General features: G+C 34.0%; 4 protein-coding genes across 10 annotated transcripts; 2 read left to right on the plus strand and 2 right to left on the minus strand.

The window, feature by feature from the left end:
* Nucleotides 1-711: 711 nt before the first annotated feature.
* On the minus strand, nt 712-4,596 carry LOC118045084 (protein MANNAN SYNTHESIS-RELATED 2). Its single transcript, XM_035053610.2, has 6 exons — nt 4,217-4,596; nt 3,287-3,434; nt 3,029-3,096; nt 2,797-2,882; nt 1,383-1,962; nt 712-1,296 (listed from the first exon to the last, which is right to left on the minus strand). Exons 1-6 carry the CDS (start codon nt 4,316-4,318, stop codon nt 1,015-1,017), a joined length of 1,266 nt encoding a protein of 421 aa, XP_034909501.1. The 5' UTR covers nt 4,319-4,596; the 3' UTR covers nt 712-1,014.
* Nucleotides 4,597-6,654: 2,058 nt separating this feature from the next.
* Nucleotides 6,655-9,626, minus strand: LOC118045082 (cyclin-dependent kinase A-1). Of its 7 annotated transcripts, none has more exons than XM_073411186.1 (7): nt 9,535-9,626; nt 9,234-9,424; nt 8,954-9,077; nt 7,950-8,648; nt 7,419-7,503; nt 7,252-7,305; nt 6,655-7,004 (listed from the first exon to the last, which is right to left on the minus strand). In XM_073411186.1, the coding sequence occupies exons 1-4, from the start codon at nt 9,559-9,561 to the stop codon at nt 8,511-8,513; spliced, it is 480 nt and encodes a 159-aa protein (XP_073267287.1). In that variant the 5' UTR covers nt 9,562-9,626; the 3' UTR covers nt 6,655-7,004; nt 7,252-7,305; nt 7,419-7,503; nt 7,950-8,510. The 7 variants fall into 7 exon arrangements, 6 of the variants coding, with proteins under 6 accessions (XP_073267287.1, XP_073267288.1, XP_073267284.1 ...); XM_073411187.1 differs by having other exon boundaries at nt 6,662-7,004; nt 7,950-8,126; XM_073411185.1 differs by having other exon boundaries at nt 6,666-7,004; nt 7,419-8,126; nt 8,456-8,648.
* A 2,572-nt stretch (nt 9,627-12,198) lies between these two features.
* On the plus strand, nt 12,199-14,489 carry LOC118045081 (exocyst complex component EXO70A1). The gene has a single exon (XM_035053604.2). It carries the CDS (start codon nt 12,330-12,332, stop codon nt 14,352-14,354), a length of 2,025 nt encoding a protein of 674 aa, XP_034909495.1. The 5' UTR covers nt 12,199-12,329; the 3' UTR covers nt 14,355-14,489.
* Nucleotides 14,490-16,654: 2,165 nt separating this feature from the next.
* Nucleotides 16,655-18,297, plus strand: LOC118045080 (ATP synthase subunit epsilon, mitochondrial). The gene is made up of 2 exons (XM_035053603.2): nt 16,655-16,914; nt 18,088-18,297. The coding sequence occupies exons 1-2, from the start codon at nt 16,731-16,733 to the stop codon at nt 18,114-18,116; spliced, it is 213 nt and encodes a 70-aa protein (XP_034909494.1). The 5' UTR covers nt 16,655-16,730; the 3' UTR covers nt 18,117-18,297.
* The last annotated feature ends 1,178 nt before the right edge of the window (nt 18,298-19,475 follow it).

Here is a 19,475-nt window from a genome sequence, read left to right on the forward strand (position 1 = left end):
TCTATGGATAGTGGGTTTTGATGATGGCTTAAAGTTCTAAGCTCGGAAAGAGCTCAATGGCTTCTGTTAATTATGAGCGGTTTTCCTCAAATCACTCTCCTTTGATAGCTTCTTTTGCTGTTCAATTTTGATGCTGGCTAAAACAAGTTGTTTTAACAAGTAGTGTTGATAATTTTACTTGAACCGATGACTTGAACTAATTTAAATGGATAAGAATTTTATAGACTTGATCATCAAGTTCAGGTAAAATTGTTTTGCTTACCCTGAATTTGACCCAATATAAATAAATAAATAACCTCTTAAGTTTTCAAAATTATATATTTAAGCTAATTATATATTAAATAGTTTTCAATCAAGTTAATTATATATTAAATAATTTTAAATTATAACATTCAAGTTAAAGATTTTGAAAGCCCATTCAGGGTTCCATCGCCATCCCTAAGTTCAGCCTATATTAATATATATTAATTTTGGTACCAACCCTTGATTAGATCAGTCATTATTATGGTACACCGCAGACCAATCAGCAAATTAGCTTCCACGCATTTGGGTTGCCTTCTTGTCCCAATAAAGCCCTTAGTTCAAAAGGCAAAATTCTTCTACAAAAGATTTTGATATGATCCTAAAATCATAAACTTCATTATCAGATAGTTGCAATGTATTCAAGAGAATTTAATAAATATTTTTAATATTGGTTTCAAGAAGACAAAAAACACACAATGGCTGACTTATTTTACAATAATTAAACAAAACATCAAACAAATTCTTGAACATTATAACTCACAAAACTACTTGTCCTATTTTATATAGAACAAATCTTTAAAAAATCATATTGAAACAGTAAACTTCTACTTTGGGGTGCTTTCACTCCCAAATTGAAGTGTGAATGGCGCAACTCACTTGTTCATCTGCTTACCAGAAAAGCTTGTTTGCGGCAATGGAGAAAGTGACAACTATTACTGAAGACTTCAACATAAGCTGTATTGTGCTCTCTTCAGGGTTTCTTGGAATGGATTACTTGCAATAACAGGAATGTGCCATGTGGTTCTTCTTGGAAATATAGGGGGAGAAATGGCTGGTGACAGAGGCTGAGGAGCCCGGAATGTCAGACGGAACAAGTATTTGAGTCTTGCCAGATGCTATTCTCTTACCAGCAACATTGGCATAAAATAAGCCAGAGATGGCTGGTACAAAGACATCACTCTGAGAACACATGTAGAAGTCAATAACCTTCTCGAACTCTGAGTCTTCTGATTCGAGGAATTTTGCCTTTTTATCAGCAGGCATTATGCTTTCCTACAAGAGTTTTCAGAGGTAAAGAATGATTTAGACTAACTTACGGGAAAACAATATAAAGGAGAAACCAGTGGAAAATGCCTAACCTTGGTGTAAGTTTTAGGGAATATATCCTTCATAACATCAAGGCTTTCGTCCCATCTAGGCTGAGTGAGGTAGATTGTGGTATCCTTGCCAAATCCGATTTTCCTCAAAAATATAGCAATCTCCTGGGCACTAAAACAACTTTTTGTTCCAGCTGAACTGCTTCCATGACAACCTTTTTTTTCCAATATCTCAACTCTCAAGTCCACGGCAATAAATTGTCCATTAGACTTGCGACTCAAAGTTCTTAGCCTCTCAATCATAGAGTCAACCACTTCATTAACCTCTGGCCGCAACTCTAATGTTCCAAACATCGCCAAACATGCAACTGAATCACTGGCACTTGTTTTTGTGGTCTTTCTCATATTTACTGAAGGGAAGAAAGTAGCAAGTCTTATGTTGCTATTTCTTTTAAAGACTGGTTTGATTTGCTCAGCAATGTGATCATCTGAAATTCGATTAGGGACCTTGACAACAGCAAAATCTCGAATCGACACATCATCAGGCAGACCTTTAACTACTTTAACCACCCCATCCAGGCTTTTCACAAATTTATCAACATCATATATTTCTTCAAATTTCCTGTAAATTGTCAATTTGTTAGAATGCACCCAAAAGCTCTCAGTGAAGTTAATTCACTCCCTGATCATTTATTGAAAATTTCTTCAAAGTATAAATTTATGGTGCCTTGACAGTAATATTTTTGGGATAAAAAAATAAAAAAAGCTGATTCAGTTAGGCATTGCAGCAAAGCCAAAATGTGCATGCCTTACAAGGACTTACAATAAGCCATAAAGCTTTAAACATAAATACAATTAAGCAAACATGAAACTGGAAACAGTTTGACATTTAAGTGTCAAAATGCAACTAATAGGTGAGGTTTAAATTTGTAAGTTCATAAAACATTTCCCCAAAAAGAGATGGGTGAAGTTCCCATTTCCATTATTGTTCCAGCGGCGATAGCAAAGAATCTTGCTTTACACATTTTTTCTCAAGACTTAATTCATTGAACGTGGAAAAACAAACTTTTTGAGATTGCAAACTGCAGAAACAACATAATGATACAGAAAAAAGAGGCACAAAGTCAAATGGTTATGGTGCGGTTCAAAAGAATAAAAAAGGTTTACAATTATGGTTGAATTAATAACAGGAAAAAACTTATTTGCAAAGAAAATATCAACTTCACCCAGAACACCCCTTCCCCTTCTCCATATAAAAATAAAATAGAGCAAGACAAAATAGAAAAGGTAGACTCTTCTTAAGGAATTTACCATCCAAATCATCTCAAATAAATCTAATGACATAAAAAGGGGAAGCAACTATATATGTTCCAATAACAATAACAATAACAATAACAATAACAATAATAATAAAAACCTAACAGGGTGATTGTCATGAAAGTGACATGCTGCTAACCTTTCATCTCCTGGTTTGCTTCCCCTAATGTCAGGAAGTACGAGAGTTGCTCCAATATATCTTGCTACTACCACTGCATCAGCAATCTGGAGAATGCAATCACCGGCAAAGAGATGTAAATGTTTAGAGGAGAGGAGCAAGAATGGAAAGTAGATATTTCACTCATTTGAAAACAATGAAGGCAGAATCTTTCTGTAAACGAAAAGAAAGTTTAAATGGCTACTTCAGATACCTGCGAGACATGGTACTCAGGACCATTAGTTAATGAGAAAGTGACAAACCCTTTTGGCTCTACCTCATCTGTTAAATTGGTGAGAATTCATGAGAAGTGGAAGGGAAACATTATACAAGAATGCTTAGTACATCAGTGAGTGCATATATAGGAATAAATACCACACAAAAAGAATGCTTAGTGTATCAGTGTGTGCATATATAGGAATAAATACCACATAAAACTCTAGGTAATTATCAAGTTCACAAGTAAACCTACCAAAAGTTGACTCTTTCCAACATGGTTTTAGCTCTTGGCCGCTCTCAATCCATGGCCCATTTGTACTCTTTTTGGAAAATGTCACAAGACCCTGATCTGAAACCTTCTCGCTATCAAACTCGACGTCCCTAACTCCTGGAAATTTCCCCTTTCACAAAACAAAATACAAAATAATGAAAGGCAGAATCATATAGATCCACACAAAACGATGGTTGGATGACATGTTTCTTCATAGAATGAAATTTATCAAAAGCTTCCTTGGATTCCAAAATATTAAACTCGCAAGAAAGCATGCTCCGGATGTTAATGGCTCAAGTAAGAAGTGAACATTATCAAACCCTGTAATTATGAATCTCACTTTGCTCCAGGAAAGAATCATAAAAAAGACCAGAGCTTTTGAGAGCCTAAACAACTAGAGAGCAAAAAAGTAATTCGGTTTCTTTGCCTTTTCTATATCATCAGTAGCTCAGAGGAGAAATAAACGTTAGCACCTCAGCTCAAATTTTAATCCAAAAATGTAAGATAAAAGTCACTAATTAAACAAATTAATACAACAGTGACAATACCTTAAAGATCTAACACAAACTTGACAAAAGAACAAAATTGACTGGAACAAACAACCAGAGACTCATGAGAATGTGACAAAGAAAGAAAAATTAAGGTATAAGCACCATATAGCCAAGACATTTGGGCCAAGAACATGTAGATCTTACTGCACTGAACTACAAGAACACTACTTGTCAGATGCAAAGTGGGGATTATCATAGTGAGCTTTCAAAAATGTTTAAAGATCTAAATCCATACCAAACCCCATCAAGAAACACAGCTTCAAATAAGAAAAAATTCGAAACTTGAATGACCAAAAGATCGCCTACACACATAAAATCAGGTACTATAGAAACTTATGAAGAAGGGCTGAAAGGGACATACTTCAACAGAATCAAAATGGTCTCTCTTGATCATGTTACCAAGCATCACAAACATGGTTAGTGTCAGCACCCCAGCAACCACTTGTCTCAAATCCACACCCATTCTTGCTCTCCAACTACAGTTAATGTGAATAAAGAGAGAGGTTTTAGTTGACAACAAGTGAACAAGTTCTTTTTTTTTAGGCCCTAATTATATGGGGTTTGTGTGTTTTGTTGTGTTAAAGCATATTTGGTGCAGGTGGTGTAAATGAGAAGGTGGAGACGAAGCTGAAATGGAAAGCTAAGCAGATAGAGACAGAGCAGAATCAGCAGATACAGCATATTCTGTCTCACTCTCGCTATACATGTGTGTGTGTCTAGAGAGAGTACCACACAACACTGTAGTATACTGTGTACATACTCTCTCACCGACACTTTTGCTCAGAAAACGACGTGCTGCCTAAATTCTTTGCAAGTTAAAGATTTGATTGGTTATCAAAAGCGAAAAAAAAAAAATGAAGATTAGCTCACCCTTTGCCCCTTCTTCAGTAGCATTTTTGCCTCGTCAGCACACAGCATTAATAATTTTTCATTTTACCATAAAGATGATTGGAGGATTAAAGACTGTGGAGGGTTTTTATAATTTATTCGTTATTAGATTTCAAATTCCAGTCTTGACTAAATTTTTATGGATGTTGTATAATTTTATCACTCCTAAAATGATCTATATATTAAACATAATGATTAACCTTTTAACTTTATGCTCACGCGATGATATTTTTGGACCGATTTTTAAGTATAATTATTAAATTAATTGAATTAAAAACCAATTATCTCCATCACAATCAAGGAGAATATATTTTCAATATTTCATTTGAGATTTGAATCTTCAGACATCAAAATCCCAATGCTATCTAATCTTTGTTCAATTATTTAAAACATCTCAATAAAATAATTTTGATATAAAAAATCAATCTAAGGACAGTACGTTGATTGTTAAGAAAAATCTTGTTAATTATAATTATAATCAACTATATCTGGGGCTAGATGATTTGGTTCTGCATGTATAAAGAACCATGTTCTGTGACATCTTTAAATATTTTATTTTTATTTTTTAATAAAAGAAGAAAAATGGAAATCTATGGAGATTAATTTGGTTGAACATAAATAAAGTGAGGGTGGTAAAGCCATTTCCCTGCTTAATAAAATCAAGGATTTTTTTGTTTGTTCATTGGTGTAATTCCTATGCCCAACAGATTTTAGGAAATGAATTCATATTTTAACTAAAATAAAATGAAAAGAATTAGGGAGGCAGGGAAGGGGACTTTGTAGTATTAATTAAAGTTACCCGTGTCATTTGTAAATTAATTGGTTAGGTTATGTTGAGTGTTTTATTAAAAAGGATAAATCTTATTTAGGGCGGAAAGAACAAGACTGTTCACCCTCCTCCATGACTTGTTGTCATTTAATGGTGCTCTACAATCATACAAATGATGTTTTTGCTATTTATGGGTAAAGTTATTAAACCGAATAAATTTAAAATAATTAGGTGAATTAACTTAATAAATTTGAAATAATACTGTTTTCTTTAAAAATATGATTTTTTGAAAAAAATAAAATAAAATTTTCATTGATTTAATTATATCGAGAGTTGAGATATAACCCTATCAACTTTCATTTAATTTGATTTAATTTAAATAATTATGAAAAATCAGTGTAATTTTTTCACCGGATCAATGCATATTATTAGCACAAATGAGGGAATTAAAAAAAAAAATACATATAAAATAAAAAAACCCCAAAAGACCTGACACAAGAAACCCAAACACATAGATCTCACGTAGACCTAAGGGCCCAAGGTAGTTTATTTTTTCTCTCCCCTGAAAACAAATATCGTGTTTTCAGGTCTCAAACCCGCAACCTTATCTTCATAATTCAGCTACAACACACTTTTTTTTAATAAAACAATTAAAATAATATATTAACCTGATTAATTATTTATATAAATGGTTAAACTGACTTTGTATCTTTTGAAATGTTAAAAAAAGAAATATTTAGCCCTTATTATTAAACTCGTTAGAACCATTTAAATTAAAAAAAAATTTAATTAAAATTTTTACTTAACTTAAATTTTAAATTAAATCACGTAAAATTATTTTAATATAATAATATTAATAAAATAAATAAATAAAAATATTATTAAGCTTGAGAAAATCAAAAATATTATCTACTCAATTACAAATTGAGTTTTTTCAATCCGAGAAATAACTTAACAGGTCATGTTTTATATTAACTTTTTAATGATCATGAATTTGAGTTTTCTCAAGATCATTAGAAACTTACGTAATCGTAAATTTTAGAATCCGTATAATTAATTAAAATACATAAAAATTAACTTGAAAACCACGTCAATAATAATAATAAAAAAAAAAAGTCAGTGAAACTTCCAGGCACAATACGTTCCTTTTCCGGCAATCAAAGCATCAAAATGAGATCGCAATAGCCGGGAACAAGCTGACTTGTATTTTTATATTTCATATTATGACTATCCTTGGACATGAAACAAAATTGACTACTGAACTCTGAGATCAAAATCCATCCCCTCATTCACCTACATACTTGTAACACACACAACACATTCACGAAGAACAAGTTTTTCAACATTCAAACTAGAGAAGATAAGAGTGAAAAACTACTAGTCCAGTTGATTCAATTTGCAATTCTTACTGCCCTGCAATATCCCGGAAGTACTCATGACGAAGCGCAGCAGCAGCGGTTATTCTTCTTTCAGGAACCAAGCATAGCATTTTCTGCAGCATGATAGAATAAAAATAATAAATACTAAAAAAAATTGACGACGTCCCTGTTCCTCTGTTTGCAATTCATTATTGTAAAAAATAAAAAAATAAAAAATCAACTGAAGATGTTCATGATAATAGAATACCAGCACTATTTAGTCAAAAGAGAACAAAGAAGCCAATCTAGGCCATTAAGGCTTGAACCGTAAATATCTTCCAGGTGTGGGCGGGGAGCTAAGCAAATGAGAATCATACTTACCGAAAGAAGGTCGATTCCAGTTGATCCAAGTGTTGGAACAACAACTCTCAGTTCCTGTAACAAAAGAGAAGAAATAAAATTCTTAATTACAGACTCCCGCTCGAGAATGTTAAGATTTGGAGTTGGAGATAATGAACGATATTTCAGTAAGGAAGCCAATTAATTACCGGAGGCTGATGCTCTGGGAAGTTAGATGGACAATCAAGAAAAGTGATTCCAATAAACGAATCCTGCTCTGGAGTACCCAGTATACTTGATATAAACAATAACAAGTTCATGTAAAATAGTATGCATGTAAAGCAGCTGGGAGACAAGTTTACATTTAACTTTTGCTTTACTCATTTTGCAGGTTTAGGTTAAAATAAGAAACAATTTTTCATATTCGCATTAACAAGTATCAGATGGAAAGTTTTCCTTGTAGAAACTATCCAAGCATGAAGACATCTTAGTAAATTTAGTTTAAGCCAAGCTTCAGCTGTCATTTTAAGCCTCATGTTGCCAAGATGCAGAAAAAGAAGACACCCTCATTGCCATTTACAACACTTTAATTTCCGCCCACAAATTAATAGTGATTTCATTGTCTGGGAATAGATTCAAAATGGGATTAAATGAAAATAGAAATAAACATGGCTCGCAGATGAAATATGTTTAATTTTAGAAAAGAGAAGAGCGACTCAGCGCAGCAAGGCTATACAAACCTGAAAATTAAGCTCAATTGCTCCTTCTTAAAATCTCTATCAGGATCCCTCTTCAAATTCACGGTCCTGATTCACCATCTCAGCAAATATGCATCCTACAGACCACATATCAGCGGCAACATAATGTTCTGTAGATCCCAGCAATACTTCTGGTGCACTGTACGCATGCGTTGTGCACTGTAGAGGAAAGAATGACAGTTAGCCCAGATATGCAAATACAAAGAAAATGAAGTTTCCCAGTCATTAGAATTGTGGGTTTGTGATGTGTTCATGTATCAGCAATATTGAGCATGCTCCTACTATTTCCAACTTCATGGTTTTTCCTTGAAGCAGGAGGGAAACCTAAGAAAAAATCACAGGAGTTCTTCAATGGAGCACAATTCTTTAATTGAAGTTTGGATGCTCATGCTAGGAAATGTGTAACTATTCCAGATTCAATAAATCAGAATAATGGTATTTAATGTTGGGCAAATATATGCCCTAATCTTTTCCAAAAAAAATATAACCCTAATTGTTAAAAATACCCGAGGCGTGCATTTTTTGTGTGGAATGCTGAATGCTTTAAGCCAATCCGAAATACGCAACTTTCAGTGTGTAATTTTTCTGATTTACTAGCAAATTTGCTGGTTTCAAATCTCGATGGAAAACCCTTCGAGAATGACAATGATCAACAGCAGAGAGAATTTGACCAAGGAGTTTCTGAAAATGAAGCAAACAAACACACAAGTATTACATATTTGGCAAAAGAATCTCCACCAACCTCATTCTTCAACAGAGAACGCTAAGCCACAGATAGCAGCTGAAAAACAAAACCTAAAAAGAGGTAAATGATAGAGCTTTGCAAATTCTATTCGATAATTCAAAATCCAGGAACAACAAATTTCTGACTTGCCCACGCATCAACATACAAAGATAGACAGTTAACATGCTACAGAACCATATAGTTACACCAAATCTTTTTCCATGTGAAACTGTGGGTACTGTAGGGGAGGGACTTAACTTACTTTGATTAGATTTGAATCACTGAAACGATCTGGATGTGCTTTCATAAATTCGAGCAAATCTCCATCCATAAATTCAAAAACTAGAGTCAATCTCTTGCCATCTTGGAGCACCACATCCAACAACCTGTCCCTCCCAAAAAATCAATCAAGAATAGCATCAATTCAAAGCTCAAGGACAAATTGAAAATTGAACGCGGATTTTTAAACAAGAACAATAATACCATGAACTATGAAGGAAATAAAGTCATATAATAATAATAATAATAATTCACATTTATACTTAATAATGTTTTCATGATGCATCTCCTTCAGGACGGACATCTCTCTGAGTGACACAGCCGGTACACCTCCATCATTACCATCACCTTCAAGCTCTGTAAGCTTCAAAGCTACAACGCAGTTGATTTTGGTGTCGATAGCCCGGTACACCTTACCAAAAGCTCCTGCACCAATCCACCTGCAATGCTGATACTGGCAGTCACATACGCACAGATTATAGCCAGGCCAGGGCAGCACATGAACAGTACTCAGAAAACAACAAGGAAAATGATAAGAACACAGGTAAGAAAAACTTTTACAACCTTTTCACATACCCGTGGCTGATCCATCCACAAGAAGTTTCAAAACCAAAATAATTTGTTTTCAAATGTACGAGTTCCTCCGAGATTTTTTTTCTTAAAAACACTTACGCTGGTCTTAATAATTTTTGTTTTCATTTGAAGGGTAAAGTATTATTATTATTATTATCATTAATAAATTTTTTTAAAATATTATTATTATAAAGAAAAACAATAAGTTTTATTTAAATAAATTAAAAACTATAAAAATTTAGGTCAGACAAGTTTAATATTATTATTAATATCATAAATATTATTAAATTTGAAAAAAACATAGATTTGATTGGAAAGGTTAAACTCAATTATTAATAATATTATTTATATTATTGTTAATGTTATTAACTAGGTCTGACATGCCCTTCTATATCCAAGAAATTTCGAGCTGGAAAAGGTGTCCATGACCGAAGTTGTTTAAGAGTGGCAGGGCATAAACCAAGTCTCTTGGGTCTTACAGTCCTGCCTGGCCCAAGACACTTGGGTTAGATGTCCAGACTTCAAAGTTATTGGATTCGTTGTTTAGACCCAAGACTTTCAAATCTTGCTTCTTCACCCAAGTTTAATGGATTTGGATTGCAACCAAACCCAAGGTTTTTGGCCTTGTCATTTATAAAGAGCCCAAATCTCTTATATCTAATGTTGCAGTCAAACTCACTTAAACTTGGATAAGTTTATTATTATTATTAATATTAAAAATATTATTATTTGTATTATAATTAATATTATTAATATAATCATTAATAAATTTTTTTAAAAAATTAATATTGAAAAACAACCATAAATTTGATTTAAAGAGTAAACTTTAAAATTATTATTATTATTATTATTATTATTATCATTAATATATTTTAAAAAATATATATTATTACTACGGAAAAAAACTATAATATTTTTTTGAATAGATTACAAAATATATAAACTTGCCAGACTAGTTATATATTACTATTAATATAATTATTGGTCATGATGCAGCCAGATCCAAGGTATTTTGATTTTTTTTTATAGCAAGACTCAATGTTATTAGATTTTAAATCTTTTAATATTTTTTTATATAAAAAAATTAAGCCGCTGCTTAGTGTGAAAGAATTCACTAATTAAACTCCTATTTATCATTCCAAAAGTAAGAAAATTATTTTTTTATTATCTCTTTCCACCACTGCTATAAAACTTGTACCGGAGATTGCTAAAAAAAAAAAAAAAAAACAAAACTCGTGTTGGCATAGTTAAAATTTATTGATTTGTTTTTTAAAAAACAACATTGTTTTAGTTTTTTTTTTAAAAAAAGTTAATTCTCTCAGCCTATGACCAAGTCGTTGTCCCAAATCAATTTTAACAACTATTTCTCGACATTCCATCCAAGTTCTTCTTTGGTCTTTGTTTGGTTTAGGAGTCATTTTGTTTTCTCATCACTCTGCATGTTTGATTTTTTGTGCTTGGAATAAAATAATTTAGTTATGGATAAATTGTTTAAATGGCAGAAGCTCAAGTTACCACAGGGATGTGGGTACTGCTGGATAGGATCAAAATGCCTAATTTTCTTTATCTTAATTTTGAATTTTTAGAAACATAAAATAGAACAGAATCTAGTGTTGCGCGTCCTAAGCGTGGAGGTCAAAAATGGTGGCTTGTTTGGGAATGTTATTCTAATAACATTATCAGGGTACACAAGTTTATTCAGGAGTTGAAATTCATGATATCTCAGAGTACTTACTGAGATCGATTCAGTCTCTTTGATGAATCTGCCCTTGTGCAGAGCTTGGACATGTTGAAGCAGGGAAAGTGGAGCACAGAGAATTTAACTTACAAATAGACAAAAGCGAGCGAAAGTAATGACATTGCATGGAACATCAGAAAGAAAGCATTTGAATCCTTTGACAATAAAGAAAGCAAAGAAAGTCTAAACAGTAGATCAGACTATAATCAAAGCTTGAAAGAAAAACTTAGGGGGTCCATCAGAATTGTTCCCAAGAGACATTGTAAGAAAGCTGAAAAATGTATGCTTTGTAATAAAAGCTTGAGCTAATGAAATATATTTTTCTGAAGAAGAAAAAGAAAGCATGAAATTTAGGGTTTATTGGTATTGGGCCACCTCATGAACCAGTATTCAGAGGATCATGGATTTTAATGCATCAAAATACTATAATGAACGATATGCATCGTCAAGAATCCCTTCAATCTTCAGCAAGAAATCATCAGCTAGCAGTAGAATTCATGGCCTGTCATTTCCAGTACCACCACCACCACCATCAACAAAGGAAAAGGAAAAGAGGGTTCATGGAGGAATTCCTTGTTTGCATATCTTGATGTCATCAATGAAGATTCTGAACAGGTAAGTTTTTGTTTTCTTTTGATTCACGATTGGTTGTTTAGTTGTTGATAGAAAGTAGAAACTTCAGTTACTGTCATCGTCATGTTGGTATTTTAAGGTTGATGAACAAAAGTGAAACTTCAGATGCTGTTTTTAAAGTCCCAAGTGGGGTTATTTTTCTGTTTTGATTTTGGAAGTCTTTACCTGGTTGTTGAGGTTTTTGAGAGATGTTTGTTTTGTAAGTGAGGTTTGGTTTGAATATGGGCTGTCTTGTGTTTTTTTTTTTTAACCTGATTTGGTGAGTTTGGTAAAGAAAAAGTAAATCGAGTGACAGAGAAGAAACCAAGGAAGTATCTTTTTGGATTTTTATTGAATCCTAAGAGTGCAATTTAGGGCTTAAACATCAAATGAATAGCAGTTGAGTCATTTCTCAGGACAAGGACTTGATTTGGCAATGGCTCCAGTGGATGGCATTGACAATCTTTCATCTGCTAGGATAGTCTTGAAGACGAGCTTAGAGAATTCACGAGCTCTTGCCTCTGCTCTAGACAATACTGGCCAAAAATTGGAGGGGATAAAACAAAGATTGCCATCTTTGGGAGCCGCTGTTAGACATGTCCCCAGGCAAAAATGCATATTTGTTGCAACTAGAGAGCATATTGATTGTGCCATTGGTCCTGCTGCAGCAGTGCTAAAGGTGTATGATACCATTCAAGAGCTCCAGAAGTCACTATTATCACACCCGTGTTCTGATCTTTCAACTTACTTGCCGATGGTGAAACAGCTTGAGGAATCATTGAAATTTCTGACTGACAACTGTAGGCTAGCAATTCAGTGGCTGGAGGCTGTTCTTGAGTTTCTGGAAAATGCAGTTCCTGATGATCTGTACATCATGAAGGTCAAGAAGTCGTTGAGCATTCTGCAAGAGTTGCAAGCTACCGAGAAACGTGCTCGGCTCAGTGGGGGTGTTCTCTGTGCTTCATTTGAAAAACTCGAAATTGAATTCAGGCGGCTTCTTACTGAGAACTGCATCCATGTTGTTTGGGATTTTGTCTCATCTTCCATTGGAGATCAAGCCTCCACTGCTCCATCTCCTCTGCCAATGGCTGTTGTGCAGAAGCTTCAGGCTATTATTGGCAAACTAAATGCAGATAACAGGTTTGAGAAGTGCATGTCAACCTATGCTGAAATCCGGAGTTCGAATACCAGGAGAAGTTTTCAAGCTCTTGACTTGAATTACCTTGACCTGTCGATCAGCGAATTCGATGATGTACAAGATGTAGAGTGTTACATAGATCAATGGTGCAAGCATTTCCAGTTGGCTATAAAGCACGTTTTTGAAATTGAATACAAGCTTTGCAGTGATGTTTTTGAGAAGAATGGACCAGATGTTTGGATGGACTGCTTTGCAAAAATCGCTATACAATCAGGAATTCTTTCTTTCCTCCACTTTGGAAAGAAAATTACAGCGTGTAAGAATGATCCAATCAAGATCTTGAAGCTATTGGACATTTTTGCGATGTTGGAAAATCTGAGAGTGGATTTCAACAGACTTTTTGGAGGGCCAGCATGCATTGAAATCCAGACTCTGACTAGGGATCTCATCAAGGGAGTTGTTAATGGTGCCTGTGAAGTTTTCTGGGAACTTCCGATCCAAGTGGAGCTGCAAAGGCGAAGTTCTCCTTCTTTAAATGGTAGTGTTCCAAGGCTAGTAAGCTTTATAACGGATTACTGTAATCGTCTACTAGGGGATGATTACAAGCCATTACTCACACGGGTTCTGACAATTCAACAGAGCTGGAAAGAAGACAAGTACCAAGAAGAGCTTATCACCAGCCAGATTTATTGCATAATAAAGCAGACTGGTCTAAACTTGGATGCATGGTCAAAAGCCCACCATGATTTGACGCTGTCCTACCTTTTCATGATGAACAACCATTGTCACCTCTGCAGTTTGAAAGGCACAAAGCTCGGAGATTTGATGGGAGAATGTTGGTTGAAAGCTCATGAACAGTATAGGGACTATTACATGACTCTTTTCCTGAGAGAAAGTTGGGGGAAAATATTTAATCTTCTTAGCCAAGAGGGTCGAGTTTTATCTTCTCCTACCGGGGGATTCGTGGGGGATTCGGTCAAGAAGAGACTAAAGTCATTCAATGAGGAGTTTGATCACATGTACCAGAAGCAATCCAATTGGGTTGTTCCAAATGAAGACTTGAGGTTGAAGATGTGTCAACTTGCAGTCCAGGCTTTTGTACCTGTTCACCGGAGTTACTTGCAGAACTATGGGTTTCAGGCAGAAACTGATGATAGTCCCGGCAGACATGTGAAGTATACTACGCAAGGTTTGGAAACCATGCTCAGCTCTCTCTTCCAGCCAAAGCTAAGCAAGTCTGGCACCACCAAACAAAATCGCTTTATTGGTAAAACAAAAGATATTGTGACAGATAACTTTCGCTTGACACTTCTGGCTGCTTAATTCTTTCTACATGAAAGGGGTCTGTAATATTTTCCTGTTAAATTAACGTCTCTTTTTTAATTCAAAAATGGCATGTTTTTTGCTCGTAAGCGTTCGGATGCGATTTTCATGGATGAACTAATTTCTCTTCCACTCACCCGAGACTCTTTTAGAAAATCTGCAACCGATATGTTTTCATGTTATAGCTAGCTCCTGTCTTGTAAATCACAGGGGCTCCTGGTAAGTTGGATTTGAAGTGAAGCTTGCTTGGCTTGGCTTGGCTTTCATTGTATTGTTACTTAGCTTGGTGAGCTAGCCATTAGGTGAGGAAGTTACTCATGAGTGGTGCTTATCAAATGGCTGCTAACCACTACGAAAACACAAATCATGCGTCATCACCGTGTTCTATTAACGTAGACAGAAAGACAAATCTCTGCAATTAATGTGGATTATGAATTAATTTGTGTTTATTAGGACAGCATTGAGTGCTTCAATGTTATCTGGAATCCATGAACTAAGACTTGTAGAACCTTATAAATGTGATCAACTAGCAAATGATGCTCTCAACCTTTTGGATCAGCTGGCTGTCTTTGAGTTCTTTTGTCTTAGAGTGGAATGCTTCACTCCGAAACTAAGAAAATGTTCCTTTTCTTCACCTTCTATCCTCTCAATGTCATCCCGCCTGTGAAATGAACAAAAAGAAGAAAGAAGAAAAAGATTTGTAGTTTCACTTCTCTATGCCAAATATCCCAGCCTTCCATGTGATTATTATATTTATTTTAGATAAGTCAGATTTTATCTTGAATTATTTTTAAATATTAATCATACTAAATCTGAATGGATTGATCTACAATTTAATTGTTCTGGGTGAAATATAGCAGATTAATAATAAGAAGATCTTATTTTAAATATTAACCAAATTAATTTTAAATGGCTTGGTGAATTGATCAACAATCCGATTGATGGCTAAAATATTTAAACTATAAAAAAATCGAAAATTAAAACGCTGTGAAAAAGAAGAAGAAGGAATTTTTAGCCGACGACCTGAGCCCTAAATTTGACAACAATGACTTGCCACCTGCAACGAAATTATGAAAAGATGTGGAGATGTTAACTCATTAATTAATTGGTTGATTAATAAAGGCTGTTCAATACGAGATAGACCCTACCCTGTTAATAGTATTTAAAAATGTAATTATAATTGTTTTTTAAATTATTTTTTATTTTAAAATATATTTTTCATATCAACACATCAAAATAATTTAAAAAATAAAAAAATAATAATTTTAAAAAAATAAAATTTTTTTAAATTATTTCAAAAATACTTTTAAAAAATATAAAAAAAATCAAGTCCAATAAAAAAATATTTCAACACTCAATCTATCAAGCCTTCGTCGAGGTTGCAGCACAAACAAAAGCAGGTAAAAATTCAAAAAACTTTTATTTAAAATAAATGTTTTATATTTTTTAGATTTATTATGTTAAAATAAATTTTAAAAAATAAAAAATATATTATTTTAATATATTTTTAAATAAAAAATACTTTATATAACAACTATCATATTTTCTAATTTTTATATAAAACTACCACTTGCTGGCTTGAAATTTAGCAGGAATTTATCTTGAAATTAAAAAAAAAATAGAAAAATGAAAAATTTAAGTTGACTTGTTGTTAATGATTTTCAAGATAATTTTTTTAAAAACGTTATTTTAAATCGACCGTCAACTCAGGCATTATCTCGTATGGGGTTTTACAACAATTCCTAATTACCTTGATATTTTCAGCCTATAAAGTATAAATTTTAGTGCTTAGCGTTCCAACCTACGTTCTGTTCTATGTTACAGTGACGACGACGACGAAGAAGAAGAACTTGCCTCTTCACCCTATAAAGTATAAAATTAGTTTTAGTTCTGTCTTGAATCAGGTAAGATCATGGTTACTTCCATTAACACAAATCTGAAGGGAGGAGAGTAACTTGTTTTATAGATAATTTATAAGGATATCATATTCATTCCACGAGAATTAATCAGATAAGCAATTTTGTTTATGCAGCTATCATAGTGTTTTTAAAATAATTATTCTTTTATTATTTCGTTAATATTAAAAATAATTTTTAATAAAAAAAAATAAAAAATATTTTAATACTGAAAAACATTTAAAATATCAACTGCTACCGGGTATCAAGCACTACCGAAGAGAAAAATATCATCTTGCTCACAAAGAAGCACATCGTGGGTAGTAATTTGTTTGGGCTAAAAACTTTAGTGGGCCAATAATGACTTAATGAGCCCATGAGAAACTACTAAGTCAGCACAAGACACAGGAGGCGAATGGTGGTGTCCTTTCTTTAGATATAGAAACCAGAGAGACGAGAAGAAGAGAGGAGAGTAATTCCGATGGCGTCGAATGCAGCAGCGCCGTTCTGGAGGGCCGCCGGCATGACCTACATAACATATTCGAACATCTGTGCTAATCTCGTCAGAAACTGTCTGAAAGAACCATACAAGACTGAAGCTCTTTCGAGGGAAAAGGTTCATTTTGCTGTTACCAAGTTTGTCGATGGAAATCCTCAGAAACCCAGTAAGGCTCCACCCTTCCCTTTCTTTCTCATCCTCTCCTCGTACAAATCTGTCGCTTTAAGATCTGGGGTTTTTGGTTTCTGGGTCATTGCTGTTTCTTTCTCCTGATTTTATTGAATCTGATTTGATTTTGTTCAATTTTGCGATCATTTTCAATCGAATCTCCCTTTGATTGAGGGCTAGGAAATTTATAGGCTGAATGGATTGTTGTTGTCTGTACAAATCAAGTCAGAATTAGAATTTGGGGTAAAGTTGAGACCCTTTTTTTTTTTAAAAAAAAAAAAATGAGATTCTTTAGTAATCGATGTGGAGCTTTGGAGTAATGTCCGCTGAGGTTTCTGATCCGATTAGGTGTGCTCTGATATGTCACAAGTGTTGTAAGATTGAATGGCTGTGGGTTTGGTCAAAGTCGGATCGATGCTCTCTATGTTTGAGTATTAAAGGTCTGTTTAATTTTTGTTTTTTTTGGTTAAAAACTATTTTTTATATATATTTTTATTATTGTTTTTGATGAATTAATATAAAAAATAATTTTTTAAAAATAAAAAAAATATTATTTTAATATATTTTTAAATAAAAAAACACCGCTAATCTCAAACATAAACGAGTCTAATGATCTCGATTGCTGGGAATGTGGTTTTGTTTTCATTTATTAAGGAATCGTAAGAACCATGGCTTTGTTTGGTTTGATAGAATCTTACCTTCACTCATGCCTTGGAAAAAAGTGATTGTTGTCTCTGTTATGATGTGAATAAATAAGCTAGCTGTTCCAAAGGGCTTTGTTCAGTGCAGTCGTTTCCGTCTTGGTAATTTTAACTAGAAAAGGGTCGAAGGCTATGGTAGAATTGTTAAGGTGCGTATGAATTGCATGGAGATTGGAGACTGAAAACTAGAAATTCTCAACCATGTCTTTGACCTACTCGGGCCACCTCTATGGACTAAATCATTTCAGCTATTGTTAATTGCATTACCTCCTCTTTGACTTCCTTGGGCCTTCTCTATGGAATGGATCATTTCAGCTGTTATGGTCTTCTGGCTTTTTTTGCCCCCCCATGTGTGTGTTCTTCTGCGCATTACCTTGCATTCTTAACCTGCTTTTCATCATTACCTTTTAGCGAAATCAGCTCTCAACTGTGCATCTTCTGATAAAATGGTTTTGTTTCTTTGTCAACAGTTGTTCGTTCGGATTCTGGGACTGAATGAGTTGAGGAGCTCGATCCTTTAAATGCCTAATGGAGGATCTTTTGTGATGGACGTTCTTCTATTTGTCTATTTGGTAGATTGAAATTCATTATGCCTGTAAGGCATAATTTCAGACAAGACTATGGATTTGGCCTGGTACTGAAATTGTAATAAATGCAACCAGTATTATCCACTCTTTCAACTATACTTCTTCATTTACCTTTCTTTGAGAATCCTTATGGAACAATCCTGTGTTTTGAAGCTGTAATGGACCAACTTTCCCACAGCAGTGCACGATTCCAACAACAGCATGCCAAAATAATTCCTGTTTAGCATTCAATTCCACCGTCAGGAGAAAACTTTGCCAATGCCACTCATGTCAGGTGGGCAGTGGGATAATGCATTTTTATCTTTTTGTTTCTGGTATTTATCCTTGTGCGATTGACTAATTGGAGAGACATATAGACTTGATAATCACAACCATAACTTGAAGAAGCGTAATTTGTAATCTATAAACATCATTTCTACATCTACGAAAGGAACTAGACCGTATAAACTTGCCGACCATTGCATCATTGCACCTAAACAGATACATCATTGGCATGTTAGCAACACAACAAAAGCCTCACATTGTTCTTCGTGATCAAAACTCAATGGAGCAAGAGCAGCCATCCAATATTACCGAGGTGAGAAACTAGAAATTGTCATATCATTGACAGAACCATAGGAACCAGCTGAAACTAGTGCTTGATCCTTTCTTCCAACGGGAAAATGCAGGCTGTTTTGGTTTGGGGAGTGTCATGGTATCACTTGCTAGCATAACAACTATAGCGGACATGGTTGGTCTGTTAATTGGATCCTGTTGAGCACATAAACAAAGTAATGTATATACAATTTAGAACTTCACTAACCACGCATGTTTTTTCCAAGATTGAATCCATAATCTCCATTGCTTTGCCTTCATGCCATAAATTCCATGCCTGCGATATGAAAATTTCAAAGATGGACTGGGTCGTAAGTGGAAATTGGCCCAGATCTAATTTTCTACATAAAAAAAAAATAGAGAACTATAAAATGTTTACGTACGTAAGGAGGCTCTGACGACCATCACCGGAAAGATAGAACCCACCATTCCTTCTTTTTCCAGCAATAATCTCTAACAAAAGAACTCCAAAACCAAAACCATAAGATTTTACTGAGAAGATACCTTGCATTGCATATTCTGGAGCCATGTATCCACTGTTTCAAATGAAAAAAATAGTAGTCTTAATCATGGTTATAAAACCCTCTCTAGTTTTGCTAGTAACTTTGTTTATATATATATATATATATATATATATATATATATATATATATAATTGAAACGAGATTATTTTAAAA

The sequence above is a fragment of the Populus alba genome, chromosome 8 (assembly GCF_005239225.2).
Source record: "Populus alba chromosome 8, ASM523922v2, whole genome shotgun sequence".
Classification (NCBI taxonomy): Eukaryota; Viridiplantae; Streptophyta; class Magnoliopsida; order Malpighiales; family Salicaceae; genus Populus; species Populus alba.